General features: G+C 41.4%; 1 protein-coding gene across 3 annotated transcripts in view; it reads right to left on the reverse strand.

Moving 5' to 3' along the window:
* Positions 1-17,511, reverse strand: part of CAMK2D (calcium/calmodulin dependent protein kinase II delta) — a gene marked incomplete at its 3' end in the record, with an annotated part of 165,735 nt that overhangs the window by 45,859 nt on the left and 102,365 nt on the right. For all 3 annotated transcript variants that reach the window (XM_084264020.1, XM_084264021.1, XM_084264022.1), the window contains exons 5-7: positions 11,873-11,938; positions 9,191-9,263; positions 3,194-3,296 (exon numbers count right to left, since the gene is read on the reverse strand). In XM_084264020.1, the coding sequence (XP_084120146.1) occupies positions 3,194-3,296; positions 9,191-9,263; positions 11,873-11,938 (242 nt within the window). The remainder of the gene's footprint in view (positions 1-3,193; positions 3,297-9,190; positions 9,264-11,872; positions 11,939-17,511) is intronic.

A 17,511-nucleotide genomic window follows, 5' to 3' on the forward strand; every position in this document is an offset into this window, starting at 1 on the left:
AACTCCACCCACTTCCCTGGCACAGCCATGGTTTAAACAGAAAAGTGACTGTCACACAAGAGGGCTACACCTCCCCCCTAAAAAAGGAAAAAAAAAACCAAAACCACCAAATCCGTGAGTCACTAAGTGCTGTGGAATCCAGAGGAAACCAGAATGAAAACCTAAAAACACCTGCACTTCTAGATGGAAGGAAGGAAGAAAAAGTTCAAAACGTTGACCACATCAGAGTTCATGGGTTGTCTCATTACAGCAGTCACAAGATGAAGGCACTCAGATCATCACTGAAAAGCCTTGCAATGGAAGTTCCAGGAAAGTTTCAGAAACCACTGCTCTTATAAAATGCCACAAGTTAAATGAGTGCCACATTCCACTACTTTCTTTCTAGTACCTTGCTGCCAGTTTAAATTCTCCTTATGAACATATTTTGAAGACATTCTGTTCAGTCTCCTTTCTACCAAGTTCAGGGTGTCAGTTCTTTATGCGCTTACCACGAACCAAATGACTGAAAAATAAAGTCCAAGATTTTACAGGGAATTGCAGCCTTCTGTGTAACACCTGCATCCATAATGTATCATACAGAGAAAACATCCCTGAAGTCAAGTCCATCCTGCTGATTTTTTCTTGAGATCCTTCCTGGTACCTGATGTTTTTTGTCATTATACGAAGTCACTTGTGTTTTGTCTTTTTTCTGTCCCACTCCTTTCATACTGGTCTATTCGTTAATGTGCAAGAGCAGTCTCCTCTGTCTTCTATGGATTACTGAAATCCATTTATATGAAGTCTGGGATTTAAAACAACAGACTAGCTTATAAAGCTACCAACATATGTCCAACGGTACTGCCTGGACATGTAGCGATACCCTAGATTTCAAACACTCATCCTCTCAATCCTCTGCCTGAACAAAATCCTTTGTGCTTTCATTCTAAGCTTTGACGGTAAGCTCACAATCACTTTATTCCATTTTAAACTGCACTTGCTAGCTGCTGTAAGTGAGAATAGGTAGCTGCTATAAATATTTTATTCTGTGTTTTTTCCTCCTGGGATTTACAATAAATTTTGTCTTGTACTTCACATCTGTTCCAAGAGGGTGGTATGCAAGACAGATCATCATGTCAATACACGTCCTATTATTTTAAATGATCAGTATTAAATTGTGACCTTCAGGGGAGCAGACATTCACCCTTCCCACATTTCATGAGCTGGTCTGACGCACGGACTGTGCTCTCTTCCAGTGCTCACATGCACACATGCACAGAGTTTGCTTTCACATTCCCAACCATCCATCTTTGCCACCTCCAGCATCAAGCAAGAACATTTTTGATCCCTTCCAGATGAAGATAATGTTTTCAAAATCACTAACGTGGCTGAGCAACTTCAGTCCTGACTTCAGAAGATCTCTGTGAGCTGTGGACAGACAACCCTTTCCAGGCTGTTGGGCAAGGTTGCAGGTGCATTTAACCACCCTATACCTTCCTGGGTTTATGCTCTCCATGACCTGCTACATGAGTTGCTTATCTATTAATAATGTACATTTTAAATAAGCCAGCTTATTTTGACCTCAGTAGATCAAAGAACAGTTTCATAAACAGTTTTACTTGCAGGTGTGCAAGGGTCTCTACAGCCTTACTCCTTAGTCAGCCAAGAACCTGTCTGGAGACCACCCATCTCCTTACCAGGCCCTACACATGTATTTCCTTTCTCTAGATATACAGGAGAAAGTGATGGAGAAGGGGCTTATGTACACCTAAGCCAAACTTAGGGGCTGAAAAAAGCTAGGATGAGGCAGGAGTCAGGAAACCTAAGTTTCAGGGTCAAGACTACATTCTGCCCTGTACCAGTACCGCTGTTCTGTTAAAACCACCACTATTTACATAGTTGTGCCAACAGAAGAGACTTTTGCCAATTTATTTTATGTCATTTGGTAAGTCAAGAGGACTTTGCTAGTCAAGAGGAGGCTATGAGGCAGAGTTACTGCTCAAATAAGTGAGCTCTGAGATTTGGAAATGTAGCCACAGGTCACTTCTGAAGCACTGGGGGATTTACAAACCCAAACAAATAAGGTCTGCTGCCAAGCTCTGTTTAATTCAGTGAGAATCATAGAATCATTAAGGTTGGAAAAGACCTCCAAGATCAACAAGTCCAACCATCCCACTACCATCTATATAACTCAATAAACCATGTCCCTAAGTACCTCATCCAATCTTTCCTTGAACACCCCCAGGGACGGTGACTCCACCACCTACCTGGGCAACCCGTTCCAATACTCAACTGCTCTTTCAAAGAAGAAATTTCTCCTGATTTCCGACCTGAACCTCCCCTGGCGCAACTTGCGCTTCTTGTCCTATTGCTAGTTATCTGCAAGAAGAGGTTGACCCCCAGGTCACCACAACCTCCTTTCAGGGAGTTGGAGAGAGCATTAAAGTCTCCCCTGAACCTCCTCTTCTCCAGACTAAACAATCCCAGTTCCCCCAGCCGGTCCTCATAAGACTTGTGGTCCAGACCCTTTCCCAGCTTCGTTGCCCTTCTCTGGACACAGTCCAGGGCCTTGATGTCTTTCTTGTAGTGAGTGGCCCAAAACTGAACACAGTATTCAAGATATGGCTTCACCAGTGCTGAGTATGATCACCTCCCTGGTCCTGCTGGCCACACTATTCCTCATGCAAGCCAGGATGCCATTAGCCGTCTTGGCCACCAGGGCACACTGCTGGCTCATGTTTGGGAAAGTGTCAACCAACACCCCCAGATCCTTTTCCTTTGTACAGCTTTCCAGCCACCCTGCTCCAAGCCTGTAGTGTTGCCTAGGGTTGTTATGAACAAAGAGCAGGACGTAGCACTGAGCCATGTTGAACTGCATCCAGTCAGCCTCTGCCCATCAATCCAACCTGTCCAGGTGTCTCCAGAGAGCCTTCCTACCCTCCAGCAGATCAACACTTCCCCCCAACTTGCTGTCATCTGTGTCATCTGAGAGTACACTCAATTCCCTCATCCAAATCATCAATAAAGATATTAAGGAGGATGGGCCCCAGTACAGACCTAGTCAGCTGCAGAGACTAAACTATGCAGAAAATACCCCTTAAAACTACATATCAAGCAGTCACATAGCTGGCTGTTTTACACTGGGGTAAGAGTCCGGCAGTCCGAGAGGCTTAATGGCTATGCTGAATAAATAGTGAGAAAAAAAATATTTACTTACCAAACCAAGCCTGTTGTTCTCCTTGGACTTCTATGGCCAATCCAAAGTCTGCCAGTTTTACCGCTGCTCCCTTGGATTTGCTAGCTAAAAGTAAGTTCTCAGGCTTTATTTAGAGAGAGAAGAAAATTGAGAGGAAAAGATAAGTAAGTAAATTATAAACAGATATCTTTTTTCCTTTTTTTTTTTTTTTTTTTTTAGTTAAGGTGGTCTGGAAAACAACAAATACTTGCAAGAGTGAAAAAGAGGAAAAAAACCCATGTGTCTTTTCTGTGAAATCGCAAAAATTGCACTTTCCATTCCTATTTGGAAAGAACCACCAGGCCTGTAAAGAGTCTTCACGAACCCCCAAATGGCAAGACTAAGGACAGTGTGCAGATCTAATGGACAGGGAGGTTGGCCAGAATGCTCACACAGAACCGTAACACTGTTTGCGGGACATGACAATTCATCGGCTCCAAAGAACTTGCTACTGGAAAAATGCTTCAGAAAACCCCCAAAAGACACATAATTTTTGATTATAAGTCTAACCTATGTGGTTTGCAGAATTATGCATCTGTAACTGTCAAGCATAAATACATTTTGCAGGACAGCTTAACAATAACAGATGTATCATTAAATTTGTATTTAGAGGGCAGGTATATTTACATTACAAATCTTTCAGCAAATACAGCACACCCACGTTTGTGCTGGCAGAGAACCTATTGCAAAGAACACTGTAACTTTGCACAAATTCCTCCTTGGCCCTTTTTTTTTTTTTTGAAGAGTACATTGATCACATCCAAAATCAAATGCTACAGTATGTTCATGGAATTAAAAGTAAAGGATTTGAACATAACCGTAGTGTTCATTCTACTGTTCATCATGCATCCCTTTAACTTCACTTAGTAAATACATCAAATGCAAATTGTTTTTTAAAAAAAAAGTTACAAAATACTGTAGAATTCAACAGATTATTTCAGAGAACCATGACCTCTGTGGCATTTTCTTGCCATTTCTTTCTTTTCTATCTCCATTATTCAAAAAAGGTTTTGGTCTGTATTTACAGAATAACAAAACCTCAGTTTTGCAGCAGCCACTTTGCTGTGACCCTTCCAGAAGCAATTTCTGTAGTGATGTATCCCAAGGGAATTCACTGTATCTAGTCTGGTGCTGGGGACCCAATCCGACAAACTCTTAAATGCGTGTTTTCTTTTAAACCTGGCAGCAATCATACAGGTTTCCAAGGGACTACTTATGTGATTGGAATTAATCCCATGCAGGTACTAAGACTGGAAACAATTAAGATCATAAGGTTCTTGCAGCAAAGGCTATCTTTAATACATCTGTCAAGTATCCAGCAAAATATGAGTCTAATTAAGACCTCAGCCACTGCAATGCTTCTATTAATTAACAACACAACTGGCCTAAATAAACTCTGTAGTCTAAAGTTGGGTTTTTTACTTCATTAAGCAGCAAGGAAACTTTTTTTCAGTAATCTGCAAACACCATTCTCTCACTCATCTTTTCGTTGCTACGTTTCAAGAAAGACGGGATCAAAAACCTTTCATCGATGATGAAAGTTGATGAAACTTCTATTTCATCATTTATTTCCACATGTTTAAAACCTGAGATTAAGGTGTCTCATAATAAAATATAATCTCTATGTTCGCTAAAATTATTAGTCACCACTTTGACTGTATGACACCCAAAACTGACTGCATAGCCATGGACTCTTCTCTAGGTTCATCAACACCAATTTAAGTCATGTTGCATTGATGCTTGTAATTTAACTATACTAATTTCACCACATAGCCACACAGCTCTTGAAGGTTTCCTATCAGACAGATGTGTACGGTAATTACTTCCCAGAATGCACTTAAATAAACCTCTTTAAGCAATGGATGATCCTGATCAGTTGTGACTTTCAGCACGCCAAAAGCAGTGAAATGCCTCACCCTCTTGGTCAGAACACAAGCACTAACCTACCATGTGCATATCATTTCCCAGCGCGTGGTTCCACTCAACATAGTAGTTTTGTGTTTTCAGCTGCTGGGGTTTTCCCCCACTCCCCTTGTTTTTGTTTTTGGGTTTTTTTAAATTCCATTCCATGTCATTACTCCACTGACCAGATACCACTGTTAGAGGTGAACACATTTCAACAGAAGCTGATGCCAATTTCCTGACTTAGCCCTATGCCAAAGACAATGGCCTTTTTGGGCAATGCTGTGTGGGACCAGGTGCTTAATCACCGTGCAGCTATCATTTCAGGATGACGGGAGGCATACTAGAAAATTATCACATATTAACTGACTATATGACTGCAATTACTTGGAAAACATTAACAGCCCAATGTGGGCTACTTGGGACTGGCACTGTGGATTCAATAGTATCACCTTATGTTACGAGTAGAGCAGTTGCAGCCAAGCATGTAGAATGGCAGTGTTAACTACTAAAATTACTTATAAATAAATTAACATGATTTATGCCTTAATTCTCCAAAGGTCTTTAATTCTCAGACGTCAAGTACTTATGCCTCTGTATATTTTTCCTTGAATGTAATTATAGCATTTGCTTTTTTTGGGAGGGGGGAATGCAAGAGGGTCATAGAGTTTGACAAAAGCAGCAATGTTTCTGACTGCCAAGCACTGGCACGCCTACATGGAAGTGCACTTTTACTATCTGTTCAAGAGAGACTGCCACTAAAAGGTTAATTTTTCTGGATCTAGGATCTGCAATTCTGACTTGTACCACGGATTACAATTCGAGCAACAAACAGCACTTCTGAAGGTCATAAGAGGCTGAAAAAGCTCCTCACTGTTCACTACCAAATTACACTAAAAGGGAAGTTAAACAAAATGACACTGTCCCAAATCTCCTCCTCTCGCTGCCCTCTCCTCCCGCAAACATGATATCAAATCATGGTCTGAGTTACTGGAAAAAAAATCCACGCAATTTTGCAGTTTAAGGATCCCTGCCAAGAATAGACATATTCTCAATGCATCCTATAGTTCTGGTCTTGGCATCTTCTTTTCAGTACAGAGTTCTTCTGGGGTTTCACCACAGTCTTTTGCTTCACTCTTTGTTGTTTTTGCTTTTGTCATAAAGCAGTAACTGAGGAAGGATGGCTTTTTGCTTCCTCAAGTTTTTACTTTCAGAAATAGAAGTGGGTACTACCACTTGGCAGGAATGGCTTTTATCATACTGATTTTTTTTCTCCAATTCATCCTGGATTTGACAGAGTAAGAAATCCACACATGGTTTGGAGCAGGGAACAGGTGGATTGGAGCAGGAAACAGCTGGATTTAAGGCATTTCCAAAGAAAAAGTTGTGCTGTGGGAATGTACAAAAAACACTAGAAAGCATTCTTCATTCTGTCAGCTTGCACAGCCACAATCCCTTTTTTTTTCAATTCCTTTTCTAGCTTGGAGCATAGTTCTGCACATACGGTGAGGACAGGAATCGCTGGAGCAGTTGGACCAATTTGACATCCTTTCATTTAAACTTGTTCCCTGTTATCTGGCTGCCATGCAAGATCTATGCATTGGATAGAGACTCATCTCTCCCAGTGCACAACTGGGACACAGGAAAATCCAGAAGCGCAAAGTGGGCAGAGAATTTTGTATTATCTTCCTTTAAAATCCATCATCCTCTCCAAGCTGTCAGAGCTTTATGTTCCTATAGAACAACAACAGAGACTTTATAGAGTGGTTTATCTGGGAGTGAAGGATGGCACAAAAGGAGACGGCAAGTTCCTATCCTGAGAGGAAACTCCTGCTCCTTGTAACTCAATCATAAAGGAAAATAGACAAAAAAGCTGTGCCAGAAAGAACATGTCCTTTCTTACCTCTCCATTGCAAAGGACCTGGTATTTCAGTCAGCACACTTCCAATTGATTTCAAAATAAACATTCTTCTACTCAAGGACCTTGAAGCCCATGTGCCCCAATGAAGTCCTCTCCCTCATCCTCAACTAGTTTACTACCTGCTTTGCGACAGACTGGTCTCTCTGTGCTTTCTGGCAAGAGAAAACGATCTTTACTTGTTTCTTCCCATGCCAACGTACTTTGAAACTGGCGAGCATTTCTGCGGCAGATGTCTCTATCCATTTGGGTATGTACACAGTTAAGAAAGAGGTAATGCTCTTCTCAACACATGAGTTTTCTTTCTGAGGTTTCTGCCCCAATACTACTCTTCATCCATAAGGAACATGATTCCTCAGGTGACTGCGGTGAGAACACTGTAGAAATTCCCACTTTCTAAAAATGTCCAATCATCATGTTGAGGAGAGAGAGTTCTTGATGTCAGCAACTTCAGAGCAGCTGGCCTTTTGTCACTACAATGAGTGACATGCAAACGCTAATGTGCTTTCCAGAAGCACTCTGAGTTATGCTGATGAGAGATGGAAAATTCTCCTCACCCCCTGCCCCAAAAGCTCTGGGTGACAGAGGGGAAGACCGTGTATTCAACAAATAGAACCAAACACTTGGAAAGCACCTTGTGTTCTCCCCAGTGATGCCAGCAGGTTCTGACCGCTGCTTCACAGCCCAGATCTGGACAGGTAGGTAACAGGCAAGCCTTCAGTTTATTTATTATTACTGATCTATTTTCTCTAGCAAATGCCTGTGGTTTGTCCTTGCATAGGTGAAGTGAAAAAAAGGAAAAAAAAAAAAAAACAAAAATGAAGGACACCCCCCGCTCAAAAACACCCGTTGACGTTGGCCCAGACCACGGCTGTGTTTCGCTGCTCTCCCAAGCGGCCCCAGTTAGGGATGATGAGGGCTCAGCGGGCCAGCAGCACTCACTCACCTTGAGGTCGCGATGGACTACGCCCATCTGATGGCAGTGGAGCACAGCCTCCAGGATCTGCTGAATGCAATGACTGCATGCAAACACCAGGGGCGGGGGTTAGTTCCGAGCGCTCACTCGCCGCCCGCACCCAGGCGCTGGGGCCGGAGGCGGCGGCAGCGGCGGCGGCGGGAGCGGGCAGGCGGGCGCCGCATCTCCCCGCTCCGCTCCGCTCCGCGCCGCCCCGCTCCGCGCCGCTCAGAGCACGACAGCCTCAGGCATCGCCGCTGCGGGACCCCGCACGCTGGCGGCGGCAAGGGGCCGGTCCCAGAGACGTGCTTTGGTTGCTTGCTTTTGTTTTTTTGGTTGGGTTTGTTTAGTTGGTTGGTTGGGTTGGTTTTTTTGGTTGTTTTTTTTTTTTTTTTTTTTGGGGGGGGTGGTGGTGGTGGTGGTGTGTTTTTCATTTTGTAGGGTTTCAGCGACAATTTTTACTAGGAAAATTGTCGGAAAATATGGCCATTGACTCACTGACGGGGTGTTATGCAATGTTTGGCATCCTCTATACTTATATCCCCCTTTCCTTTCTGAGCGCTCTATCAAGAAGCATTGGAAATCGTTGGAAATCGTAGAGGCCGTGGAGGTAACCACCCCCTCCCCGCCCCCCCTCTTCGATCGAGATGTTTCAGGGAAACGATTAACTTCTCACGGTCCAATTTAATGGGCAGTTAGCATTTCTTGCCTGAGGGTTCATCATACTCTTAACGCAGCAGTGTGCGACTGGTTGTTCTACTACTACCCCAACCCCGGCTCTCAGAACAGAAGTGGCATTTAAATCTGCAAGCTGACATACATCACAGCCAAAGTTCACCTCCGTGTGTGTACACAGCAATACATGGACAGCCGTAACAGAATACCAGACATGTTCGACAGCACGGGATAAATCCAGCACCTTGGAAGGAGACCGTTTGGGTTGTTTGGTTTGCTTTTGGTGGTTTTTTTTAGGCAACCATTCCCCCTTTTGCCATGATGTATATTAGGCCTGTAGACTTGCAAACTGGAAAGAGGCATCATGCATTATTCATCTAGTTGTTTTTTGAGGGTGAGTAGGTTAGGCAAGGGACCATTGAAGAAAACCCACCCTCTGCCCCTACCCAGCAGCAGAAAAAAAGAAGAAAAAAAAAAAAAACACAAACCCAAAATTCTTATATCCAATTGATGGGCACCAGATACTGACCTTCAGGTCTCTGTGAACTATGCCATTTAGGTGACAATGATTAACACTTTCTAGAATCTGCTGTATACAATGACTGCAAAGATACAAGGGCAGAATGGAAGGGAGAACATTTTAAAGGCACATAATCACAGTAAATACAAAAGAAAATAAAACTTAAAAAAATATAAAGAACAAAACCAATTTTACACCTCCTGGCAAGTCTTGATTGCACAATGAACTGGAACAATGTTGGATATAGAGGTATTTCCAGCTCTAACACATCCAAAAAAACCCCAAAGCAGCAAAACAAATAAAAAAGAAACAAATACATTTAACATGGAACAGGACATCTATGGGACAGAATCATCAGACTGTACTTTCATTTAGCAGGTAAGAAAGCTTCTTCCAGCTTCGAAAAACTGCTATGGCAAAAATGAAGTGGAAGCATGAAAACAAGTAACAATATGTTTTCGGTTTTAATTTTTTTTGACAGTGAGGTTAACATTACAGTGGGTGCTGAAACAATAAAATGCTTAAAAATGAAATGATACACAGAAAACAGAGCAAAAAAAGTCAAAAGCTAAAAAAAACCAAACCATTTCTCATCTTGAATCAAATGGTTTCTTAAAAACTATTAGTAAAAAAAAGCCAAGTAATTAAAAAAGGTTGCATGCATTTTCAATTAAAATCTCATCAAGCACTCAGCGTAGTTAGAAGTCACTTGTGAAATGGAAGTCCACATTAGAAATGTAGACAAATACTTTGTTTTGGTGCTTTCAATAATTTATTTAGCTCCAAATTTTTCCACGCCCAGGTTTGCAAGTTTTGGCCAGCATAGTATGCCATAAAGAACAACTATTCATATTTTTAGAGCGCTGGAACATTTTCAGGTATTTTTCGGCGCCACAAGAACTTGTAGTTCTATTTATGTATGTAATTATTTATCAAGATATCCTTGTGGCAGTAGTCAGTAACTAAGTAATACATAGTCAGGGGCCAAGGATTTGATACTGGTTATCCATAATGTTTTGACCATGGAATTCAGAAGGAATGGTCAGAAATCAGTAACTGGAGCCCAAGCCTGAAAACCCTTTCTTATGCAAGTAGTTCACAACTCACTGAAGTGGATGGACTGCTCATATGAGTAAAGTCTACTTGCACCAGTAAGGGCTTGGAGGCCCAGACCAGTATTGACAGTCCTAAGATACGCATCGATGAAGTCCATTAACTATTTCTACAGGGATGCACACACACATATGCACTACAGATATAGATATATTCACACACACACACATTAACATATATAGAGAGTATAAAAATATATAAATACACAGATGCATTATAACTAGGTATTTCACTTATTTGGTAATTTTTTTCTGTATATATAAACTGCATATATATATATGTCTATCTCCTATACATATATATGCACAGCCCATTCCAATATGTCATAATTATAGAACAGGAAAAAAAAAGCAATTTTTCCTTTTAAATCACAAGTATCTTAAAAACACACAAGGACACCATACGCTGGCCTTTGGCATCAATATTAGAAATTTTGCTTGAATCACAGCAGGTAAAAAAATAATTAAAAAGTTTTTGAAGATAGGTCTTCTCCTTCCATCTCACCTAAACTAATTATTTTGTTTTCACATCAACTATATGTTGTTATATGTATATAAATGCTTAAAGCAATGATTTTTCTACCATTCCTGCAGAAATTAGTAAGAGTGATGAACAGTGGAAGCTTCCTAATAAACAGAGTAACTTCCTGTTTGTTCATTATTATCCTCCCACTCTGGTAAGGGACACCTAATACTTTCTGGTCATCTGTAATTAATTTAAAATGTAAAGTAATCACCAAAAACTATATGTAGCAATTATGTGTCAATGGTGGCATGTGACTACAAACTTACAAAACTACATGGGTTCACTAAATCTACTTTGAGATAAATTCTCCATGAAAAGGGTAGTGGTAGAACATATTTTCTTTAAAGTAATTGGCCACAAATCTTAACAGTCATAGTTGTATGAGAATATTTCAAAATTTTTATTATATGATGGGAAACAGATTCTGCAATGGAGAAATGGCCCTGATATTTTATGTCAGCATGCAAATTATGATAATTGTCAACTTATTCTTCAATTCTTCAATTCGTGCTTTCAACAAGCACTTGCAGAAAACAGCTAGAGATCTGAGCTCAGACTATGAGATGTAGAGTATAATTACTTATTGATGAAAGACAACAAAGATGTTTAAATATGAAAAGGAAATTTGTACTTCTGGACTGAGAACAAAACCAATATTTAATGTAAAATTCTTTCAAGACCAATATATATTCCAAACTTTGATCAGCAAACCTAAGAATCCCTAGCTGGGCTAGATGAAAAGTTATGTTCAGTTTGCAGAAGAGAAAACTGGGTAAGATTGTAGCAATTTCACAGGTTTACAAAGATTTAATAAACTGAGATCAGATTTCAACTTTTTCTGATCAGCACACACAAAGGCTTCACATGAGTTCTTCACCATGCAGTTGTGAGCTCAAAATGCCAAACTGTGCCCTGCCAAGTCTAAGAGAACTCTAGGAGGAATCCCAGAGTTTCACAGACTGTGCTAGTGAAACTGATGCCAAACACCATGGGATATTGGAAGTCACTATCCTAGAATTATTAAAGGCAATGTGAGAAAAGGAAATTACTTACCTGGCATCTGCTTCACTATAATATTCTCTTGCAACTATATCTTCAAACAATTCACCTCCAGTGACTCTGTTAGAAAAGGCAAGATGGGAAAGGAGATTTCAGGAGAGAAAATGTACATCTTAAATTAACTCGACAGGGAGAAGTCACAGAGTAGTATTTGTACAGAAATGCAAGAGGTCTTGACCAGCAAGGTGAGGGAAGTGCAGTTCATCCAAATCAGTGCTGGAATAATGTACTGTGGTGAAACAGAGATGTAAGAAAGGAGCATACAGAAATGATATACAGAGAGAAGGGTCTTTAAGTGTCAACAGAGATACACCCATGTGCCAGAGCGGCTTGCTTTTTGCGCTTTTGGTGGGAAGGGGAATACTGTGCTGGAAGGAGAGTATCAGCAGAAACACACTACCTTAGTCCATTTAACAGCAGACTTTTTCCCTGGAAAATTTTCAGTTATCTTTGTTGAGAAAGTAGGAACAGGTTAGTGAAAGTGCCACCTAAAATAATTTTAAGAGGCATTAACATGGGAAGAACTCTCTGATCCAGAGGACCAGTAAATGAAACAAATGTGCATGGTCGCATACTTAGGATTTCATTGTACAACCAGTGGTTTCATAGTAGGAAGTGGTTAAAAAGAAATAAAACCATGTTGTTATAACAAGATGACAGCCCGGGATGAGTCATCAGCAGGATGCTGCCACAATGATTTGAAACAGGGTGACAGCAATGTCATTAAGTACAGCAGTAAAATCTCTCCTTGTATCACACACATTTGTGGTTGCTCACATTTAGAAAAGGGAACTGAAACAGCAGTAGGAGCAGAAAACTGCTGTTAGGGTATCCACTCACTCATCCTATGTTCTCAGAGAATCAAAGTCAGTTTAGCTTCACAAATCAAATTTAAAGGGATGAAAATAAAATACTGAACACAAAGAGCATAGAGGAGAAGTTGTAAGGGACAATACTGGCAGAATAAGAAGTAAGCATACAGTACCTGTAAATAAATACAAGGTTAAATTCAGGGGACGTTTTCTAACAATCATAAAACTGGTGTAGCTAAACAGTTTTCAGTCAAGTAACTGAGGCGGGTGCTCTATTTTTAAGATGAAGATTGATGAGCTTTTAAATAAAACCATAAACCTTGGCTGCCTGTGTGAACAAGAGTGGACTCAAAGAAACAAGATGACCTTTCCTGTACTATATCCTTGAACTTCTCTTTTATGGAATACACTTGCATGCTTTTCACAGCTAAATGCACATCTTCGTATGTTCAGGTAATGCATTGAACAATGGAAAACACATGAAAGCCTTGAAAACACACGCAACGTGGAGCACCCAGTTGCACAGTACCTTAGCACAGCCTCAACAGACAGGATGCACTAGTTATTGTGATTCCTGCTTTCCAAAACCTTGATCCTGCTTATATGACAACAAAAATAATTTATAGATGGGAGATTAACGGTCCTGTTTCGTTACCATTTAGGAGTGCAGTGAATTTTCATATAGCACATTACATTCTCAATAAATTCCTGAATGTAAAAGCCGGGGTAGGCAACTAGATGCCAAAAAGTTTAAGATGCTTAAAAATCTAGATTACAATGATGACAATCATTACTGAATACCATTAAGTTTAATAGGAATAAAAAATAAAAAATGAGGAGTGTTAAAATCTTCAGAACCATAACACTCATTTGCAAATTGCTGCACAAGTTGCTTGTGGCAGATCCCAGTTATTCATTTGCATGAGATGATGACAGAAATGACGTAGTCAACCAGGAGCATAGCTCCTTTCTGCAAGAAGGCCAGTTGAAGCACCTCATGTTTCCATTTACATTTGCGCTACATTATCCTTTTTCTAAGTTTATACCTTACCAACTTCGAAAGTAATCACTTTCAGGTAACAGAATCCTATTTTGTGCAAATGTCTGCAATAAAATCTGGAGGAGGTGAAATAGCTGATTGCCTAATTTGTACTCTCTTTCTCTTTTTGCCTTCTAGCTTCCAGAAACTCATTTTGGTTCTTTGGTTGCTGTAAGACAAAAAGTTTGATTGATACATATTTTTATAGTCTTTGATACCTCTTTTCTGCATGTGTATTTGTCTACTACAGTTCTGATAGAAAGGAATAATTCTCACTTTGTGATGAATGAAAAAGAAACAACGCATCCTTTGATCTTATTCTTACCTAAAAACACTTCTTTTTGATTCAAGACGAAAAAAAACCCCAGTGTGTTTTAATCAGAAAGAACACAAAGCTGATGCTTTTTCTTCTCAAGCTTGGAGAAAAGAAGGGGATATGCATTCTTATTTGCTGACATTAAACATTCGCTTAGCATTCATAATCATTGTTTAGTGATAAAACAAAGAAGCAAGAACAAAGCAGGTGAATTTTACCAACAACCAAACCAGTAGTCAACAATTCCCACACTGAATGTATCTGAAGGATACATGAAGAATAACTCTCACAAGACAGATAAATGGCCATAATGAATGAAGGCAGCACAAGGGACTGAGGTCAGATCTCTGAAAAAACGATTGCAGCTACGTTAGTTGCTCATTGAGTGTGCATGACCAATGTGCCCCAGCAACATCATGGTATACGACAACCAGCAGGTCGAAAGAAACTATTCTTTCCTTGCATTTGGCACAAATGATATTATACCTGGAGTACCATGTTCTCTTTTGGGCTTCCCACTACATGAATGACATTGACATTATGAACTGCATTAAATGAAGGGCCACCAAGATGGATTGAGTTGGTGTCCTGGTTTTGGTCAGGATGGAGTTAATTTCATTTGTAACAGCGGATGAATGCTGTGTTTTAGAGTAAGATGGGAGTAGTGCTGGTAACACCCTGATGTTTCTAGTTGCTGTCAGACAGTCAAGGACTTTCTCAGCTCTTCATGAGAAAGGAGGGGTGAAGCCAGGACAGGTGACCGAACTGACCAAAGAGAGTATTCCACGCCAGTTACGTCCTGCCCAGGATATCGGGGGCTGACGGGAGGAAGGCCGAGGGCGGCTCCGGGACGCGCGGTTCTTGGGGGACGGTCGGGTTCTGGGACGGCTCTGGGTGGCATGGCCTGAGTTGTGTGGTTTGGTGAGAAACTGCCTTGTGTATCAACAGCTTCATATATTTTTGCTTTGAAGTCCTGTTAGCATTGTTACATTGTATCTTTCTGTTATCTTAGTAAACTATCCTTATCCCAACCCACGGGCCTCTTAATTTCTTGATTTTGGGGTTATTTGCCCCTTCCTCTTCCTTTTCCCTTCCCTTACTTCTCACCCCCTCCCCCCTTCCCTTTAACCTGCTCTTTTCCTTTAAGGAGCAGGCAGCTGCGTGGATCTCGGCCCTCAGCCGGGGTGAAACCACGACAGTTGGTGACTGGGGTATTTTAGGCTGGTCACTGTTAAGATGGGAAGGCTCAAGTGAGATCTAATTGTTGTCTACAATTCTGAGGATATGCAGAGACAGCATGAAGGGCAGAAGACAAGCTGAAACACTGGAAGTACCAAACAGATGGAAGGATTTTTCTTCCTTCATTGCTATTATAATTATTAACTATGACTTACTGCTCAAAGAGGTTGTGGAATTTTTGCCCTCAAAGATCTTCCAACCTTGACAAATTTTTGAGCAACATGATTCAACTGGACCTTTTTCAAGAAGGGGGTCAGACCATATAACCTCTAGGGATCCTTACCAACCTACAATATTCACTGATTTATATTTATAAAGAACAGAGTAGTTACCAATAAACTTATTTTTGTACTCCATACCGTACTCCTTACTAGATGTCATTTTGCTAGATGGGTTCCCCCTGCTCCCCTGTATCTTCAATTATGAAAAAAATGATGGCTAGGGAATGACTTGAGATACCTACCGTGAATATAAATTACACACATAGAAGAGATCCTTAATCATGATATTCAGGGTATAAATTAAAAGCCACTGGTTCTAACAAATAATTATTGCTCTTTTGTAATTGCCTGAAGAGCATACTAAAATGTCTAGAAATATAGACATGGGTTTGTTTAAACAAAAACAGCACAAGCAACATGTTGAAACACCATGGTTCTCTGCACTAGTTATCTCATTTTGGGAAAACTGCAGAGAAGGACAAGAAGGAAGACTACGGACTGTGGTGGTTTGACCCTGGCTGAAGGCTAGGCGCCCACCAAAGGCACTCTATCACTGCCCTTTTCAGAGGGACAGGAGAGAAAATATATATTGAGAGGTTTGGGAGTCGAGATAAGCACAGGGAGAGATCATTCTGCAATTAGTGTCACGGGCAGAACAGACTCAACACAGAATAAAGGAAAGAAAACTCTAATTTATTATACTGCCCTGCACACCCAGTGACACCAGAGTTGGATAATGAGAAGTACCACAGATCTTAAAACACCTCCCCGCACCCCTCCCTTCTTAGCAGACTTTAGTCATGATTTCACTCCCTTCTTCCCTCCCATTGTGGCACAGGAAGGGGCAGGGAATGGGAGAATGGGGGTTTCGGTCAGTTCCTCATGAGTTGTTTCCCTTCTTAGCTAGGGAGTGGGGGGCGAGGGGTGGTAGCATTCCTCACATTTTTCCCCTGCTGCACCGTGGGGTGCCACCCAGGACAGAAAGTCCTTCACAAACTTCTCCAATGTGAGTCCTTTCCCACAGGGCTTCAGCTCTTCACCAGCTGCCCCAGCATGGGTCACTGCTGTGGGTGCAGTCATAAATCACAAAGTCTCTCAGTCTCTCAGGCCCAGACTGCTCCAGCCTGGTCCTCCATGGCGTCACAAGCCTCCCCGCCGCAACAAACCTGCTCTGGCGTAGATATCTCTCTCTCTCACTCATCTCTGCCTCTCTCCACAGGCTGCAAGTGCTGGCAGAGGCTTGCTTCAACGTGGGTCACCGTATCTTCTGAATGTCTCCACCTGCTCCAGCATGGGGCCGCTCCATGTGCTGCAGGTAGGGTCACTGCTTTCCATTCTCTTCCATGGGTTGTAGGGGGACACCATGGGTTTCTCCACAGGCTTCAGGGGAATCTTTCTCTCCAGCACCTAGGGTGCTTCCTCCCCCTGCCTCTTCACTGACCTTGGTGTCTGCACAGTTTCTTACATCTTTTCACTCCCTTCTCTGATGGCAAAATGCAGCTGCTAGTGGTTTTTTTCTCCTAAATGTGATTCACAAAAGTGCTATAACCGTTGTTGACTGGCTCAGCCTTGGTCAACACCAACTCTGGCCTTAAGCCAGTTGGTGTTTGCTCTCTCAGGTCTGCAGAGAGCTTCTGGCTGCTTCTTGCAGAAGCCGCCCCTGCAGCTCCCTTCAGAACCCAACCATGCAAAAGTACGACACGTACAAAGGATGCTCAGAAGAGGTGCATTAAGAAACAGTTTTTAAGGGCTTCATCCAACTGACTTTCTACACCCACTAAACCAAATCACTGCACTGGCACTGTTAAATACCACCTTTTTTCATTGCAAACATTGGTAACAACACATAGACAAAAATCCTCTATGTACCATATTTGATTGATTAGGAAAATTTCGAACTATAAGAAGATATTTAAAAGGGACTCCTGAACTAGCAAAGCTAGCCTCTGATGATCACACCAGCTTTGTTTCCTCCTAGTTTACATTACCTGTTTCTTAAACTGCTT

The sequence above is a fragment of the Gallinula chloropus genome (assembly GCF_964237585.1).
Source record: "Gallinula chloropus genome assembly, chromosome: 4".
Taxonomy (NCBI): Eukaryota; Metazoa; Chordata; class Aves; order Gruiformes; family Rallidae; genus Gallinula; species Gallinula chloropus.